We start from the raw sequence: 20,365 nt of genomic DNA on the forward strand, positions 1-20,365 counted from the left end.
GATTCTACCTCGAACAAAAAATGGTTTCCCTATGGGGACAGCCGAACAAAGAACCATTTCGGAACCCTTTTTTCTATGAGTGTAGGGATACACAAGGCTCACACAGGTAATGGGTCTGGATGGATGTCTATTGCCCATTCAAATCCTTTCTGGCAACATACCACTGTACTGTGAGTTTATCTATGAAATTATTAGCGTATACAGGTCAGAGACAACATGAATAAGATATAAGATATGCAAATAACAGGGTTGGGGTGTGCAACGAATATCTGGATACAGGTTACTGTTGGTGACTTGGGGAATACAGGCCTAAGGAAAGTGGGTAACAGGGATGAGATAGGCAAGTATCAAGGATGAGGTGTATTGGCAAAGGGACTGGGGTCTATGAGTAACAAATAGGGCATTCAGGGCTAGGATATGGGTGTATTGGTACTTGATTGTATCAATATTAGGGTATTGGCATGTGGGTGTTAGGGTTAGGGCATGGGGGTAAGAGGGCTGGGGTGTGTGGGTAATTGGGTTTAGTTGTGTGGGTAAGTGGGTGGAGGTATATACAGTAGATATTGGGGCAAATGTCTGTTCATTTTATTTTAGGCAGAGCACTGTATGTTCCCATCGGTCACAATTGTGACTGAGAATAAAACTTTTTTTTTGTACATACTTTTCAAATATCATTATTTTTTAAAGCAATATGGATTACATGTTAGGGTTACTAAATGGCATAATATTTGCATAGTGGCACATCTGGGGAAAAATGTGGGAACAAATGGGTTAATATTCAACACAGACTGAAAGACCTTTCCACCATTTTGATGCACCTTACAAAGCTTTGACAATGGAATCCATTCAAATGAACTATTAAACATACCATGTCCGTTTCTTATATTACTTCCCCGAGGCTGAATTTGAACTCTACTTAACCATATCATTGAAATTACGTGCTTTGTATTAAACATAATGACATGATGTTACTTAGTAATATAATAAAGTTATCCTCAGATATGGGGCGGGTGATCTTAGGGAAGTTGTGCAATGTTTTGAGTGATGTTTGTGTAGGGATATGCTGAATATTATAATGATGATGATGATGATGATGAGGCTGAGGGTGCAGACATTTCACACGTGTGGTTCTTACCCTGGCAGCGGTAGGGCATGACGATGAAGGGCCGTGTCTGGCAGTGGCCCCAGCCCTTCTTACACCAGGCTGGGATGGTGACGGGGCTGGAGGACTCCTCCACATGGGAGATCTGCAGGGCTGGATACATCTGGTTGGACAGATGGACGGACAGACAGACGGCGAGAGGGACAGACAGACGGAGGGACAGATGGACGGACGATATGGACAGACAGGACATCAGGGAGGAGTTAGGACAAGAGAGAGGAGAGATACAACAGGGTCAGACAAATTGAGAGGGAAAAAGGAGGGTTGAGGGGAGAGGAGATGTACAGTACAGACAGAGGGAGAGAGGAGGAGAGGGAGAGAGGAGGAGAGGGAGAGAGGGAAGAAGGAAGAGAGAAAGGTAACAAAGGAGAGACTCATGCAACGGTCTGAAACACTTTGGCCCTAAGGGTCTATTTTCTGACTATGCACGTCGTACACTGATCTCCTTAAGTTGTAGGGAAAATTACAGTCTGAAAACAAGTTGATCCCACTTCCAATTCTTTCAATAATCCCAATTTCACATCTGACTACTTTCAATTATAATGTAGGGCAATGGCATAAGCACTGCCCTATAATGAGGTTTAATGGATTGAGAAATGTATTTGGCACGCTCTCTGAGAGCCGTATCCACAGACGTTGAGGAAAAAGGAACGCTTTTGTGGAAAAGCAATCACAGACGCATAATGAGCTGGGTAATCACATTACAGTCATTTCAACTGTGTGACTGCTGTTTTCTTTACACGCTGTGCTTCATTTAGCCACCAGGTGGCGCATGATGTCTTTTTATAAAAACAGGCTCCTTGCTCTTGTTTGGGAGGGGGAGCAGCAAGTCTCTAATCAAACCAAGGCTGTGGCTAGGCCTGTTGTGCCATTGATATGCCTTACGTTTGGCATGCAGGAGACTTTCAGGAATTAGGGGGATAAACGTGGCAACTAACAGGAGGAAGATCGATGGATGGTAGTATTAATATTCAGGAAATATCAATAAATATTTTCTCATGACCACCATCACTCCACTATATATACGGAAATATATAGATTTGATCAGACAAGACAGACCAAGTGAGACAGAGTGGGAGATTAGGGTTGGTTACTACTACTCCTATACGTAATGTTGTGTGATCTATCTATCTATCAGTCTGTCCACCCATTTACAGTGCCTTCAGAAAGTATTCACCCCCCTTGACGTTTTCAGAATTTTGTTATTACAGCCTGGATTTAAAATTGATTAAATTGAGATTTTTGGGGGTCACTGGCCTACTACACACAATACCCCATAATGTCAAAGTGGAATTATGTTTTTTAAATGTTTACAAATCAAGAAAAAATGTAAAGCTGAAATGTCTTGAGTCAATAAGTATTCAACCCCTTTGTTATGGCAAGCATGAATAATTTCAGTAGTAAAAATGTGCTTATCAAGTCATATAATAAGTTGCATTGGCTCACTCCGTGTGCGATTGTGTTTAACATTATTTTTGAATGACTATCTCATCTCTGTACCCCACACATACAATTATCTGTAACGTCCCTCAGTTGAGCAGTGGATTTCAAACACAGATTCAACCACAAAGACCAGGGATGTTTTCCAATGGCTCACAAAGAAGGGCACCTATTGGTAGATGGGTAAACAATTGTGGCAAAGTTACAGTTTTGACTTAAAAATCTATGGCAAGACCTGAAAATGGTTGTCTAGCGATGATCAACAACCAATTTAAAACAGCTTGAAGAATTTTGAAAAGAATGATGGGCAAATGTTGCACAATCCAGGTGTTTTATTATTATTTATTTTTAACCTTTATTTAACTTGGCAAGTCAGTTAAGAACAAATTCTTATTTACAATGACGGCCTACACCGGCCAAACCCGGACGACACTGGGCCAATTGTGCGCCGCCCTATGGGACTCCCAATCACGGCCGGTTGTGATACAGCCTGGAATCGAACCAGGGGGTCTGTAGTGACGCCTCAAGCACTGAGATGCAGTGCCTTAGACCGAGACTTACCAAGAAAGACTCACAGCTGTAATCGCTGCCAAAGGTGCTTCTACAAAGTATTGACCCAGGGGTGTGAATACTTATGTAAATGAGATATTTCTCTATTTCATTTTCAATAAATTTGCAAAAATGTCCGTAGATGGGTAAGAACAAAAATATTTTTATCAATTTTGAATTCAGGCTGTAACACAACAAAATGTGGAATAAGTCAAGGGGTATGAATACTTTCTGAAGGCACTGTATCTACCACTCGATCTTTAAATCCATCCCACCTATCTAAAGTATCTGCTTTCTAGTATGCTATTGAAGCAGCATTGGAACTGCATTGGAGATGAGCTGAGCATTACAGTGCAGTAACAGTGCAGTATGAGGTCGATCTCATAACCATAGCAGTGTTGTTGCCTCCTACCTCTTGGCAGTAGGACAGGATCTGGTTGGGCTCTGTGAAGCAGCCCTGGCGGCCCTGAGGGTCAGGCTCCCATTGGCCAGTCTCAGGGTTCATATGCAGCAGCTGACGCCCACAGAACATGGCAATCTGCGGCTCGGCCACCAGGGGCCCCGGTCCATTCACCTCCGCCATGGCCAAGGCCTAGAGAGAGGGAGGTAGACAGGGAGAGGAGAGGGGGTGAGGTGTGGTAGGAAGAGAAAAGAGAAGTTGAGAAATAGAAAGAGTAATAGATGGAAGGAGAGAGGGAAGAAGGTGGAAACGTGGAGGGAGAGAAATACTTTGTTATGATTGTCCTGAGAGAGTGAGAGAGAGAGAGAGAGAGAGCGAGAGAGCGAGAGAGAGAGAGAGAGAGAGAGAGAGGTGAATAGCAGTCAATACAAACAAAGGGGTGGAATATTATCCCTCCCCCCTCTGTTTCCTACCCTTTCTCCACCCTCCCCCCTCCCCTCTCTTTCCTACCCTCTCTCAGCAGCCTGCTAGGTCTAGGATGTTGTTATTGATCATGGGATCCGTTCCCTCTGCCTGCAGCCTGGGGGTCGGGACCAGGGGAGGCACCATGGAGGAACAAACACCAGCCGGCCACGGCCCCGCTGCTCCCAGTCAGGTGTTAATACAAGCTCATTGACCGCCGGGCCAATTCAAGCACATTAACACACAGGAGAGGGAGGGAGGAGGGGAAGGGTAGGGAGAGGAAAGGAGAGGAAAGGAGGAGAGTAGAGTAGAGGAGGGAGGGTGTACACTCTGCAGGAGATAATCTTCCCAGATGTAGAGACCAAACATGCTTGTTTTCTAACACAAGCTGGGTATTATGACGTCAATGCTTCACTAGGATTATTTAAGGGACATAGAGGGATGGAGTTATCAGGTGTTGTGTTCACACATACAGTGTATATATAGCACAGAGATATGACTCCTCTTTGGTGCAGAAAAAGTAGAGGAATATTTCAAAGACATGCTTGAACGTCTACCTAACAAATAATTCAGCTCAGTCTTGCCGTTCTTCTGGCTGAACAGCCAAGAGTCACTTTAGTGACTTTACATTTTAGTCATTTAGCAGACGCTCTTATCCAGAGCGACTTACAGTTAGTGAGTGCATACATTTTTCATACTGGCCCCCCGTGGGAAACGAACCCACAACCCTGGCGTTGCAAACGCCATGCTCTACCAACTGAGCTACACGGGGCCATGAAAACTGATATGACGGAAAGTTCCAACAATATCACTATCCATCCTGAAACTGGCAATTGGCAACCCAGAATCCATTCAATCCGTCTTTATGACTGGCCCAACTGCTTTAATCTCCATAGACGGACAGACAGACTGACAGGCAAGAAGAGCAACACTCAGCCAATTAGCATCAACATGCCCATGGGTAAGGGGGAGAGGAGAAAAGAGAGAGAGGAAAGCAGGGCGAGTGACGTCTGATCAAAGGGAAGCTCTGCCTCAGCCGACTGCTGCTAAAGTGTTTGAAGTTTTAATTAAAATGTATATCCAAAATAAATATATACAAAACCCATGAATAAATATAATAGGACCGGAGGAGTCTGTGCATTAGAGCCCCACTTTAAATATGAATGTAAACTATGATAATGAGTTGATTGGATTATAATTAAAGCTGTATGGACGTGGCTGAGTGAGGCCTGGAGGGATGGGGTTTGGAGTGCCAGAATGGTGTAGAGATACCCAATTTATTTGGAATTCAGCGATAACCTTAGCTCTGTGCTTTATTAATTCAAGTCTCTATGACTACTGGTACTCAACGTGACTGTTTTAATTCAAGTCTCTATGACTACTGGTACTCAACGTGACTGTTTTAATTCAAGCCTATGACTACTGGTACTCAACGTGACTTTAGATTCTACTCCCCATATACAGTAAGTGGACATAGAACTGTTTGATGCCAAACATGCATATTATTAAGAGTGGTGCTTAGAGATGTTGATTTCTGCTGAACTGGCAGCTTTCTGGGAGCATGTTATTGATGTGTGTTAAGGAAAGTGTCAGTGGTTTGTGTGTGTGTGTGTGTGTGTGTGTGTGTGTGTGTGTGAATAAAAGTGCTTGCTTAAGCTACACACAGCCCACACTGACAAGCCACTGTGCCTGCTGAGGAAGTGGTTATATATATATATATATATATATATATATATATATATATATATATATATATATATATATATATATATATATATAGGTCTCTTCTACTCAGGGAAGGTCAACGCCACAAAAAAGACTTCTGGATATTTGAGAAGATGACCTGACAGCACTGCTGTGCTCCAGCCTTCATCCAGCCCCCCCACCCCCTGCAGCCTGCTCTCTCCAGGCCTGCACTTCAGCAGAAAATCGATGGTGTACGCCTGCAACTGGATCGCCACGCTCCCTCCGATCAATAGGAACCCATCTGGAGCCAGAGGGCCTGACCTCCAGCGTGGAGAGGAGGCTCTGCAGCACCTCAGCCAATCCCTGCTCTCCCTGATTCACCACCAGATTAGATGGGCCTGCTGTGATAACAAATACTAATCACAAACACTCTGCCTGCGTTCCCTAAATGTGCCCTGGATTTGTTTATACATTGTTCTATCTTCTCCTCCTCCTCCTCCTCTCTTTCTCTCTCTCTCCTCTTCAAAGTTACCATGCCCTGCCAGCAGTTATGGACTCATGCGGTCTTTGACCCACTTTGGGAATAATCGCTCTGTATTTCACCATGTCACCACCATGACAACCATCACGCAAGGACAGACATCACACCCTCCCACTCTCTCCTACTCCTCCGTGGTGTGACTGCCACCCAGTGTCTCAGTATGGCGCTAACTGGGAAAGTGTCACGAGAATTTCTCTCTCTAATTCAACCTAAGCTTGAATCATTACCAGGGGTTGTAAGGCTCTGGTTTTAATCATAAATGATTCAAGGTCCACAACCAGCAAGAATGATCTGTATTTTTATTCATGGAGAGCTCTGGCGCCAAAAACCCATACATACTGTTTTATACCCCTTGACACACAAAGGCACTTTGCTCCGCCCACCTTTAGGAGGCTTTCTTAAACAGTTTCCGCAGTCTCCTTCACCCTGGAATGTTTAGTCCCGCCCCCCTCTGTTAGTGGGTTGCCACTACATTAGAACTCTTAACACCGTTCACACATTTATACTGTATTTGGGGTGAAATCCTTTAGATTAATTTGTATTTTAAGAATAATGACTAACAGAAAGTCACATGTCTGATGGCATGAAAGTACCACTGCAGGCCATGATAGTCCAAGTTTAAATGTTCCAATCAGAGCTCCATTTCATTCAGTTCAGTAAATACATTGACATGGAAATATAAGCCCTGGCATATTTGCATTACAGTCATTTTGAAATTCATAATTCAAATTCTGAATTGACATCAAGGCTGCTTAGCTTCATAAAAGGTACAGTATCTCTCAGTTTGTTTCTCATTCATAAATGCATGAAATCAGTCAATTTCAATAGAGAGACCCAGGAGAGATGTAAACTCTCCCACCCACACACCGACTCATTAAAGAAGCCTAGTATCTCAGTCAAACAGACAGGCTGACTAACACTGTTGTTTACAGTAAGGTACGGTACAGTTACATGCGTGTGAACAGGAACTAGCTGCCGTCACCGTCATTTACTTATGACAATTGTTTACCACGCCTTTTCAACAGTCACCCGGGTCCTGTTCAATCTGGTGGGTTGCAGATAGAAATTTACTGCATAGACCTGGCATGACACTTTATTACACATAATATAATGTCATATATATATATATATATATATATATATATTCTATACAATACACCTCTATCTGGAACATTTTGAACATCAACATCCTAACTGTATAGGTCCCTGTCTGGAGATGGATTCTATCTGGCTGTAATTGGTTGGTCAGACAAGACAGCATGCCCTCTGTTAATTGGTCTAAACAAGTTTTAGGAGGTACCAAAAGCCTGAATGAGAGGTGCTGGTGTGGTCTTGGCGTTTGCCTTGGCACACTAGGAGAATCTGCCAGCCAGACACTAATCCTGTTTAAATGGTAAATAAATCAATCAGTCAAGTGTAGCCCCCATCTAACCAAGGCAGTCAATTGAGAATATGCTCTTGCTAAAGGGTACCAGGATAGAGAGGTAGCTCACACATTTCTAGGTGTACTACTTACCACAAAATGTGTCAAATATTTTTCAATATATTCAGTAGACTTTTAGTATTAGTCATCATGGAACTGAGAATTAGTCTCACATAAAACGTATGTTTTGTCAGTTTGACTCCTCTTAATTATAGCGCTAATTGTCTCTTCGTTCTCTGCTCAGTAGAAAAGCCAGCCTGGGTTCCTCTGCCTGCCAGGATGGGGGCTTTTCATTCTATTTCTTAGTCAATTAGGCTTAAGACCACTAAGACCTCTCTGCTGTGACCACAGTTGCGTGAGCCTCTCAGACAGACACCCCTGGCCGGCCGGCTGACTGGTCTGGCCGGCTGGCTGAGACGTCCTGATCCACACTGCTTCACAATAACACCTCCCAATCTGTTAACAACTACCCAGCTCCTCCACGGAGAGAGAGGAGAGAGGCTGAGGCTGGAGAGCTGCTCTGTTCTGTTCTTTCCCCCCTGGGCCAACCTTAATTGGACAGTTAAAGCCTGGATGTCTCCCAGAGATGTACAGTACAGTGTGAGCTGAGGTGTGTGTGTGTGTGAGAGAGAGGAGGGGTGTGTGTGTGTGGTGCCCCATCCCCACCCTTCTCCCTCCACCTCCTTCAAGGCCCTCTCTCGCCCCCTTCCCCCTCTCTCTCTCCCACATATCACGCCTTAGAGGAGCGCTCCCTGACTCCACCACTGCAGAGGCACAGAGCCAAAGAGCCAGAGTCCACCTTATCATTAATAATTGCCTGTTGACACAAGCCCAGAGACATCGATTGCCTTTTTGCCTTTTCCTGGTTCCTTCCCTCTCGCTTGCTCCTCATTGTCCCTTGATATTTCCCTCTCTTTCTCTCCTTCACCATCATCCACTAACTGGGGATGGATGGACTCTCTACTCCTTTCATGAACAGTACTCCCTAGTCCCTATGTTCCCTTGCTTCCAAGGAAGAAAACATCCCAAGGAGGTATTGAGTACTCTGACACAAAGAGCACAACGGGCAGAGGGAAGCACAGCGGTCTGGGGATATCCTAGCATAGCATGAAGAAAGAGAGAGAGAGTCATTCTCATTTCTCAGATGCACCTTTGATAGGAGGTAGTTAAGATGCAATGCAGATGTGATAAGCAGATGCATGTGTGTGTGTGTGTGTGTGTGTGTGTGTGTGTGTGACTGAGTACAGGAGACAAATAAAGAGACCAAATTAAAACCATAATCTTGCCCATAAATATCTCTGTGTCAGCTGGGCTGAGCTCGTGCCAGGCCAGGGCTGCCATCAAATTCAAATTTGCATATATGTCTGGCATCACCACGGCCCACCCCCTTGTCTAATTAAATATGCAGCACCTGTTCCCCCCTGCCTGCCTTTTGTTGCAGGATGACTTCATCTTCTGTAATGATGCAATCTCCCAGCCCTACAAGGCAAGGCAAGGCCAGGCAGCGGAGGTGGAGGAGCCACTCCATCATCTGTCAACCCCTTTAATCCATCAGATGGCCCTGCCATAAATGTTAGCTGAGCTGCACGCCTGACACCGACTCATTTGGCTCAGCACTTCCTGTGTGTGGGGAGGGGAGTCCTAGCCTAATGGCACTGATCTAAGGTCAGTTTGGATTTCTAGTGGTTAAGGTTAGGACTTGGGGAGGGTCAGCTGATCCTAGATCTGTAGCTAAGGGTTGCGTGTTGAGAGGACCATGTTGTGGCCATGGTAAGTCTATGTTCAGACTGGTGTACTGATGTTGATGGATGTTCAGTGGGGCTGGGTGTTGAACCGGAGACATGGGACCTCTGAGGGGTTAATCCCCTGGCAGCAGGGATCTGGGTTATTTCACCTGCTTATTCACAACCCTCCTCCCTGTGGGCTGGCTGGCCAGGTGCCACCGCAAGGGCGAGGCGCACACACACACAGATAAGCACATACACTGGGATACATTCTGTACACAAATGTACTCACACACACACACAGATTCAAACACATGAATGCATATGAACGGATGCACAGAAACGCATGCACGTCCACACACACACAGCCTGAAGCCTTGCTGTGCCTGTCTCTGTGGTCCTCTGCAGCACAGATGGTCAGATAGTGGGACGCTGCCCGGCCCTGCTGCCCCTCCCTCCCTCCCTCCCTCTCCCTACCTCCCTCCATTCCCTCTGCTCTCTGTCCTCTCCTTCCCTCCCCCCCACCTTACCTTTGCTCTCTGTACCCTCCCTCTCAATCCACCCCTCCACTCTCTGTCCTATCCTTCCCTTCTAGACTATCCCTCCATCCCTCCCACATTCCCTTTGCTCTCTGTCCTCTCCCTCCCTCCTATCCCTCCCTCCCTCTCCCACACCTCCCCCTGATTGCTGATCTAGGCTCTCTCCAGCCAGCCTCTCCCACCCCAACCTCCCTTTCCTCCTGCCCTCACCATACCTTCCCTCCCCACCGACCCCTTCCCTCCCCACCCTCACCACCATACCTTCCCTCTCATCCCTCACCACCATCCCTTCCCTCTCATCCCTCACCACCATACCTTCCCTCAACATCCCTCACCACCATACCTTCCCCCCCATCCCTCACCACCACACCTTCCCTCCCCACCATACCTTCCCTCTCTATCCCTCCCCACAATACCTTCCCTCCCCATCTCTCACCACCATACCTTCCCTCCCATCTCTCACCACCATACCTTCCCTCCCATCTCTCACCACCATACCTTCCCTCCCATCTCTCACCACCATACCTTCCCTCCCATCTCTCACCACCATACCTTCCCTCCCATCTCTCACCACCATACCTTCCCTCCCCACCCCTCACCACCATACCTTCCCCCCCCCACCCTCACCACCAACCCTCACCACCATACCTTCCCTCCCCATCCCTCACCATCATACCTTCCCTCCACATCCCTCACCACCATACCTTCCTTCCTCATCCCTCCCCATCCCTCACCACCATACCTTCCCTCCCCATCCCTCACCACCATACCTTCCCTCCCCACCATACCTTCCCTCCCCATCCCTCACCACCATACCATCCCTCCCCACCATAACTTCCCTCCCCATCCCTCACCACCATACCTTCCCTCCCCATCATACCTTCCCTCCCCATCATACCTTCCCTCCCCATCCCTCACCACCATACCTTCCCTCCCCATCCCTCACCACCCCTCACCACCATACCTTCCCTCCCCATCCCTCACCACCATACCTTCCCTCCCCATCCCTCACCACCATACCTTCCCTCCCCACCCTCACCACCAACCCTCACCACCATACCTTCCCTCCCCATCATACCTTCCCTCCATCCCTCATCACCATACCTTCCCTCCCCATCCCTCATCACCATACCTTCCCTCCCCATCCCTCACCACCATACCTTCCCTCCCCATACCTCCCCACCATACCTTCCCTCCACATCCCTCACCACCATACCTTCCCTCCACATCCCTCATCACCATATCTACCCTCCCCATCCCTCACCACCATACCTTCCCTCCCCACCCTCACCACAAACCCTCACCACCATACCTTCCCTCCCCATCCCTCACCACCATACCATCCCTCACCACCATACCTTCCCTCCCCACCATACCTTCCCTCCACATCCCTCACCACCATACCTTCCCTCCACATCCCTCACCACCATACCTTCCCTCCCCACCCTCACCACAAACCCTCACCACCATACCTTCCCTCCCCACCCTCACCACAAACCCTCACCACCATACCTTCCCTCCCCACCCTCACCACCAACCCTCACCACCATACCTTCCCTCCCCATCATACCTTCCCTCCCCACCCTCACCACCAACCCTCACCACCATACCTTCCCTCCCCATCCCTCACCACCATACCTTCCCTCCCCATACCTCCCCACCATACCTTCCCTCCACATCCCTCACCACCATACCTTCCCTCCACATCCCTCACCACCATATCTACCCTCCCCATCCCTCACCACCATACCTTCCCTCCTACCCTCACCACAAACCCTCACCACCATACCTTCCCTCCCCATCCCTCACCACCATACCTTCCCTCCCCATCCCTCACCACCATACCTTCCCTCCACATCCCTCACCACCATATCTACCCTCCCCATCCCTCACCACCATACCTTCCCTCCCCACCCTCACCACAAACCCTCACCACCATACCTTCCCTCCCCATCCCTCACCACCATACCTTCCCTCCCCACCTTACCTTACATTCCCTCCCCATCCCTCACCACCATACCTTCCCTCCCCATCCCTCCCCACCATACCTTCCCTCCACATCCCTCACCACCATACCTTCCCTCCCCACCTTACCTTACATTCCCTCCCCACCATACCTTCCCTCCACATCCCTCACCACCATACCTTCCCTCCACATCCCTCACCACCATACCTTCCCTCCACATCCCTCACCACCATACCTTCCCTCCCCACCTTACCTTACATTCCCTCCCCACCATACCTTCCCTCCACATCCCTCACCACCATACCTTCCCTCCACATCCCTCACCACCATACCTTCCCTCCCCATCCCTCACCACCATACCTTCCCTCCCCATCCCTCACCACCAACCCTCACCACCATACCTTCCCTCCCCATCATATCTTCCCTCCACATCCCTCACCACCATACCTTCCTTCCTCATCCCTCCCCACCCTCACCACCAACCCTCACCACCATACCTTCCCTCCCCATACCTCCCCACCATACCGTCCCTCCCCATCCCTCCCCACCATACCATCCCTCCCATCCCTCACCACCATACCTTCCCTCCACATCCCTCACCACCATACCTTCCCTCCACATCCCTCACACCATACCTTCCCTCCACATCCCTCACCACCATACCTACCCTCCCCATCCCTCACCACCATACCTACCCTCCCTACCCTCACCACAAACCCTCACCACCATACCTTCCCTCCCCATCCCTCACCACCATACCCTCCCACCCCATCCCTCACCACCAACCCTCACCACCATACCTTCCCTCCCCACCTTACCTTACATTCCCTCCCCACCATACCTTCCCTCCACATCCCTCACCACCATACCTTCCCTCCACATCCCTCACCACCATACCTTCCCTCCCCATCCCTCACCACCATACCTTCCCTCCCTACCCTCACCACCAACCCTCACCACCATACCTTCCCTCCCCATCATACCTTCCCTCCACATCCCTCACCACCATACCTTCCTTCCTCATCCCTCCCCACCCTCACCACCAACCCTCACCACCATACCTTCCCTCCCCATCCCTCACCACCATACCGTCCCTCCCCATATCTCCCCACCATACCTTCCCTCCCCATCATACCTTCCCTCCCCAACCCACCATACCTTCCCTACCCACCCTTCCTGCCCTCACCATCCTTCACCACCTCCACACAAAGCCCCACACTCTGCCTTTGTTCCGTCCCGTCCCTGGGCCCATACTAAATGGTCAAATGGATTTGGGAGCATTCATCATCGTATTCACAGTGTTTAATTATTCATTGGCTTTGCCAGGGTCTCTTCCTCATCTGCCAGGCAGGCTGGGCCCATGATAATGAGAGAGGCGCGTCAGACACACAGGGATGCAGAGAGTCTGGTCTGGTGGAGCGTGGAGACAGTTAAGGTGTGAGTCCCAAATGGGGGCCCTGATCGCAAATAGTACACTATATTTATAAAATGAATTGGACGATATAGGGAATAGGATGCCATATTGGAGGCAGGTTAGCTCTCAACATCGACCCCCATCATCACTCCATACTAATTAAAACCACACTGCTAATTGTTGTGGTTTCCAGTTTGTGTTGGGTACCTAACACAAAAGTTTGGTGGCGGATTGGTAGACCCTTAACCTGCTGGTCTTAACCCCCAATGTACGCTATCTTTGTTGGGTGGCCAATTTGATACGCAATTTGATATGCACAATAGCAGACATCATACCAGGGATATGGTTAAGAGGCCACTGTTCAATAAAAGCTGTCATTAATTAAAATCAATAGAACAATGTTTACTATGATCTTCGTGGGCTATTCTCAGCCTTGTCTCAGGGTAGTACTTTTGTGGTCTGTTGACATCCCTCTGGTGGTGTGGGGGCTGTGCTTTGGCAAAGTGGGTGGGGTTATATCCTGCCTGGTTGGCCCTATCCGTGGGTATCGACGGACTGAGCCACAGTGTCCCCCGACCCCCCGTCTCAGTCTCCAGTATTTATGCTGCAATAGTCTATGTGCCGGGGGGCTAGGGTCTGTCTTATCTGGTGTAATTATCCTTTCTTATCTAGTGTCCTGTGTAGAGGACTTCACGGATCCACCGGTGACCGAAAACCCGAGACCCGGTCCGGGACCCGAGTGGGTTTGGATCCAGAATTCTAAATAATGTAATGGATCTGGGTCGAATCTGATATGTTTGTCACGGGTCTCGGGTGTGTGTCATTTTAACTGACTTGTCGGAAGGGCCCTTACAGATCCGAACGTGACTGCTGCAGTAGAGAGAGAGAGATACATTTGATCATTTATGCTGCTGCTCTTGCTTTTCACGAGAGTGGAGCGTGGCGCGTGTAGCTTGTTGTTGTGGTTGTTGTTGGCCAATCATAAGTCACCAAAGCGGCAATAGGCTACAGTCATAGAGCCTCTGTGTGTGGCACAAGTTAGGAGATATCTAATCAATGGAAGATGGAATTAAAATGACAGAATTAAAAGTTAAAGGAGAAGGATAGGCTACAACAACCAAGAGCCAACAGGTAGGCTGCTACTTAATATTCTGAATGGAGTTGTTGTTATTTGTAACTGTAGGATGAGAACGAGCATGCACTGCAGCCTCAAGTAGCCTAGCTAGCTAATGTTAGCTTAACTAGCTTCTCCCAGTTTGATGCAGTCAAGACAGGTACTACAGAATCATATTGATGATAAATAACCTAGCTATGGCAGCTTTTAGTCTACTATAGCGTGTGTCGGCTTGGTTGGTTGTTGTCTCTCGTCTCTCCTCCCCATGTCACTCACTCACAGTTTGGCCCCTCCCCCACCTGCTAGAGTGGCACCTCTCTTTCCCTCTTGCGTTTTATCAGCTGTGGTTAATAAAGTAGCTTAAAAAATGACTTTTCTGCTGCTTCCCTCATTCAGATCGGGTCCGGATCCGACCAGGTCTATACGGAACGGGTCTAGTTGTCCTCGGGTCCATTCGGAACCGGTCTCTAAATTAAACAAATTAATGTATGCATATCGGGTCCAGTTGGGAAAGGTCTATTTCGGAACGGGTCGAACTCTAGTGCTCTAGTCCCATGTGATCTTAAGTATGCTCCCTCTAATTCGCCCATCTTTCTCTCCCCTCTGGAGAACCTGAGCCCAAGGACCATGCCTCAGGACTACCTGGCCTGACGACTCCTGGCTGTCCCCAGTCCACCTGGTCATGCTGCTGATCCAGTTTCTGCAGTTCTGCCTGTGGCTATGGAACCCTGACCTGCTATGGAACCCTGACCTGTTCACCGGATGTGCTACCTTGTCCCGGACCTGCTGTTTCAACCCTCCCTCAGCTATGAAAAGCCAACTGACATTTACTCCTGAGGTGCTGACCGGTTGCACCCTCTATAACCACTGTGATTATTATTTGACCCTGCTGGTCATCTATGAACGTTTGAACATCTTGACGAACGATATGGCCTTAATGGCCATGTACTCTTATAATCTCCACCAGGCACAGCCAGAAGAGGACTGGCCACCCCTCAGAGCCTGGTTCCTCTAGGTTTCTTCCTGCCTTTCTAGGGAGTTTTTCCTAGCCACCGTGCTTCTACATCTGCATTGCTTGCTGTTTGGGGTTTGAGGCTGGGTTTCTGTATAAACACTGTGACATCTGGTGATATAAAAAGGGCTTAATAAATACATTTGATTGATTGATACTATATAAAACAAAACAAAATTAACTGGACATCTAGTCAAACACATTCTCTCCCTGTAATGGAGGATTGTTGTCTTTCCTTCAACCCAGAAACGAGTGGATACCTTACACAATCAAATCAAGTAAAACATGGCTTAGATCACCCTGGTAGAGGGTCTTATTTATGGTGATGCTGTGACATCATTGTCCCTCAGTGATCCTGACTTCATCCAACCAGATTACAGCAGTGCCCCGTCCAGCTGGGCCCACTGGGAGCAGATGGTCTATAATCACCCTGGCCACCCCACAGGTCACTTAGGGCCACAGCACCGGCCAGAAACCAGCCAAAACCTACAGAGCAACATCTAATTTCATTTCAGATGTGGTCCAGAGATGGAGAGATTGGTCAGTAGTTAGAGAAACCAGTTAATGATTGTGATCGTCATATTTTTTGGATTCCATTTCTATGGTAGCTATACATCTTAGAAGTAAACATATGCATAATTTTTCAGAGCCATATTTGCACTGGTCTCTACATATAGAGAATCACAGATACTTAGTAGAAAAAACCTTACTAGCCTACAGCTCCATTCTCTGAGCGTCTACTTATCATCCAGACCTATCAGGCTATGGCTTGGAGAATAATCAGCACAGCAAGTCGTGACTTACAGTAGTCATCTCTCCTCTGCAAAGGTCCCAAACTCCTCTTGAAGTCATGAGGCTGTGGTTGGCTGGCAGAGTTCTGTCTCCCACAGACCATGGGACCAGTCCAGATCCAGGAGCATATCACCCAACAGACTTGTAGGCATCTTCTCCACACAACTCCCACATTCACACAGATGGGTTCGCAGCCATGACTCACCACAAGCACACACACGGGTTCGCAGCCATGACTCACCACAAGCACACACACGCACGCACGCACACGCACATAGTATTTGTATCAATGCTATAGCGTAGGAGCACATTTGAATCATTCCATTCAATGTATCCATCTTCTGTCCACAGTCTGTCTCTCCACTCCTTTAGCAGTGGTTTGTTTATGCCATTCATACACCAAGGGTTTTATCTAGCTGTTTTCTTCCATTAGAGGTAAGGCTTTAGTCATTTGAAATATGGACTTACACAGCAACAAGCACTAGTGCACCGCTTTTGTTGTTATCCATTTGTTTACCTAATACTTTCTCTCCATTTACTAAACAATTGAACAGAGACTGAAGATACAGCAAGAGTCATCCTAACAGTCAATGAAACCCTTACAATTCAATCAACACAATAACTCCCATTGACACTAAAATTATTAATCTGCTCTGGAATGATTCCTATTGAGGCACTCATTCCCAGACTTGTTATAGTGACGGTTCTATTGTAGGGAGGATTTCTCTTTAGAAAATGTAGTGTTTGGTTAAAAAGAGGCCACCCCACCTCGCTTCTCTCTCCCCCTCTCTGACGCCAACGTCTTGACAGATGCGTTCTCTCTCTGAGTCATGGACCTTCGTCACACTAGAAGTGGGAACCTACGTGTGTACAGTAACTGTTCTGATCTTCAAAACACACAAACAACATAAGAGGTCTGCCCAGAATGTCATGCTGTGCCAACGTCTCCACTGGCGGACTAAGGAGGATCTTGGACTTTGAGAAACTGAACTTGTCTAACTTTGCGTTTGTAGGCTGTAAAATGTTCCTGTACTTCAAAAGCCCAACAGTCAGTCAATACCCAACAGAAGCTCAACAACATGTCCACTGAAATTAACATTAGATAACCTGTTCCATCGACAGAAACCATGAAATGCAATTTCCATGTAACATACTGGTCGTCCATGACAGTGAACATCACACTGGTAACGTCATCATGTTAATGCCAAGTGTTGTGTAACTCTTCCAGATGTGATGAAGGCCTCCCAGCTGAACTGTTACAGATGTAGGATCTTAATTTGAACACCCTTTTGTTGCTGAGAATTTTATAACATACTGCATATATACAGTGAGGGAAAAAAGTATTTGATCCCCTGCTGATTTTGTACGATTGTCCACTGAAAAAGAAATGATCAGTCTATAATTTTTATGGTAGGTTTATTTGAACAGTGAGAGACAGAATAACAACAAAAACATCCAGAAAAACGCATGTCAAAAATGTTATAAATTGATTTGCATTTTAATGAGGGAAATAAGTATTTGACCCCTCTGCAAAACATGACTTAGTACTTGGTGGCAAAACCCTTGTTGGCAATCACAGAGGTCAGACGTTTCTTGTAGTTGGCCACCAGGTTTGCACACATCTCAGGAGGGATTTTGTCCCACTCCTCTTTGCAGATCTTCTCCAAGTCATTAAGATTTCGAGGCCGACGTTTGGCAACTCAAACCTTCAGCTCCCTCCACAGATTTTCTATGGGATTAAGGTCTGAAGACTGGCTAGGCCACTCCAGGACCTTAATGTGCATCTTCTTGAGCCACTCCTTTGTTGCCTTGGCCGTGTGTTTTGGGTCATTGTCATGCTGGAATACCCATCCACGACCCATTTTCAATGGCCTGGCTGAGGGAAGGAGGTTCTCACCCAAGATTTGACGGTACATGGCCCCGTCCATCGTCCCTTTGAAGCGGGGAAGTTGTCCTGTCCCCTTAGCAGAAGAACACCCCCAAAGCATAATATTTCCACCTCCATGTTTGACAGTGGGGATGGTGTTCTTGGGGTCATAGGCAGCATTCCTCCTCCTCCAAACACGGCGAGTTGAGTTGATGCCAAAGAGATCCATTTTGGTCTCATCTGACCACAACACTTTCACCCAGTTCTCCTCTGAATCATTCAGATGTTCATTAGCAAACTTCAGATGGCCCTGTATATGTGCTTTCTTGAGCAGGGGGACCTTGCGGGCGCTGCAGGATTTCAGTCCTTCACAGCGTAGTGTGTTACCAATTGTTTTCTTGGTGACTATGGTCCCAGCTGCCTTGAGATCATTGGCAAGATCCTCCCGTGTAGTTCTGGGCTGATTCCTCACCGTTCTCATGATCATTGCAACTCCACGAGGTGAGATCTTGCATGGAGCCCCAGGCCGAGGGAGATTGACAGTTATTTTGTGTTTCTTCCATTTGCGAATAATCGCACCAACTGTTGTCACCTTCTCACCAAGCTGCTTGGCGATGGTCTTGTAGCCCATTCCAGCCTTGTGTAGGTCTACAGTCTTGTCCCTGACATCCTTGGAGAGCTCTTTGGTCTTGGCCATGGTGGAGAGTTTGGAATCTGATTGATTGATTGTTTCTGTGGACAGGTGTCTTTTATACAGTTAACAAGCTGAGATTAGGAGCACTCCCTTTAAGAGTGTGCTCCTAATCTCAGTTCGTTACCTGTATAAAAGACACCTGGGAGCCAGAAATCTTTCTGATTGAGAGGGGGTCAAATACTTATTTCCCTCATTAAAATGCTAATCAATTTATAACATTTTTGACATGCGTTTTTCTGGATTATTTTGTTGTCATTCTGTCTCTCACTGTTCAAATAAACCTACCATTAAAATTATAGACTGATCATTTCTTTGTCAGTGGGCAAACGTACAAAATCAGCAGGGGATCAAATACTTTTTTCCCTCACTGTAATAATCCTGGTCAAATTAAGATCCTACATCTGTACCACAGGGGTTTAAGGAATCAAAGGCTTAGCTCTAGTTGGAGCTGCACTGCAGATCCCTCTGATTGCAACAGCCAACTGTCAACTCCACTGCCACCCAATCAGAGATTGAGCACTAGAGACTTCACTCAGCGACTGGCTGATTGCCTCAGATAAAGACTGGCAGTATGGACAGCAGCCTCAACACCTATCTGTGTAAACACATTTAAGGAGATATTGAGAAGAAAACAGGCTGGATAAAAACACCATGGCCTAAACACTGTCAACTAATTTCCTTTTCTCTAAAACATCTTTGAAGGCCTATTCCTGTTTCACAGTCTGTCAACTACATATCTTGCCTCAAAAATACAATATTATCCTTTGTAAAATCGCTTCTAAAGAGCTGGTGTGCAACAGAGATGATATGTTTACTCAATGTCAATTGTTTAATGGTTTAAATTGCTAGATTAACATGAAACCATTGTTATATGATACCATGTAAAATGCTTCCCACTGGGCACAGAAGTCAATTCAGCGTCTATTCAACATAATTTCATTGAAATGACGTGGAAACAATGTTGATTCAACCAGTGTGTGCCCAGCAGCTTGTCTGTCATTTTATTGCATGTGTGTTTTATTCCAGGGCCAAGATAATCTAACGTTATTTTTATCTCTCACTATTCAAATGAAACATAAAAAATATCAATCCCAGATAGTGACATAGTGAACCAGTACAGTGTGGGCTTCAGCTAAGCAGGCTAACCAGGCCTGTAGCTGGAGAGGGCAGGACAGCACAGCCAGAACAGGACAGCACAGCCAGAACAGGAGAGGACAGCACAGCCAAGACAGAAGACAGGACTGCATCTCCTTTTCTCCTCGATTTGAGCGTGGTGAATCAGCCACCCTACGTTTAACTGGCTGACAGACAGCCGGTGCTTTGAACTGGGTTTGTTACCAGTGTGAAATTGTTAATCCACCAGGTTATTGGAGATTAGGGAAAATGCGTGAGATTGGATTTTGGGGGGGATAAAGACGATACTAAGCTTTTTTCTTTCCTTTCATTCGGTCTTTCTTTAAAATAAAATACAAGGAGGTACATGAGTGGCAGAGCCATTGTAGACTACTGTACAGGGGCCAGATTTGAGGAGGTATTAAAACAATGTCATAATAGATTTAGAACATTCGGATCAACATTTT

At 47.1% G+C, this 20,365-nt stretch overlaps 1 protein-coding gene across 1 annotated transcript in view; it reads right to left on the minus strand.

Moving 5' to 3' along the window:
- The window catches only part of LOC311117773 (amyloid beta precursor like protein 1-like), a 50,805-nt gene that overhangs the window by 16,698 nt on the left and 13,742 nt on the right, over positions 1-20,365 (minus strand). Inside the window, exons 2-3 of the mRNA XM_084157562.1 lie at positions 3,564-3,743; positions 1,136-1,265 (exon numbers count right to left, since the gene is read on the minus strand). Coding sequence (XP_084013688.1) covers positions 1,136-1,265; positions 3,564-3,743 — 310 coding nt within the window. The remainder of the gene's footprint in view (positions 1-1,135; positions 1,266-3,563; positions 3,744-20,365) is intronic.

Source organism: Coregonus lavaretus (assembly GCF_964263955.1).
Source record: "Coregonus lavaretus genome assembly, chromosome: 3".
In the NCBI taxonomy this organism is placed as follows: domain Eukaryota; kingdom Metazoa; phylum Chordata; class Actinopteri; order Salmoniformes; family Salmonidae; genus Coregonus; species Coregonus lavaretus.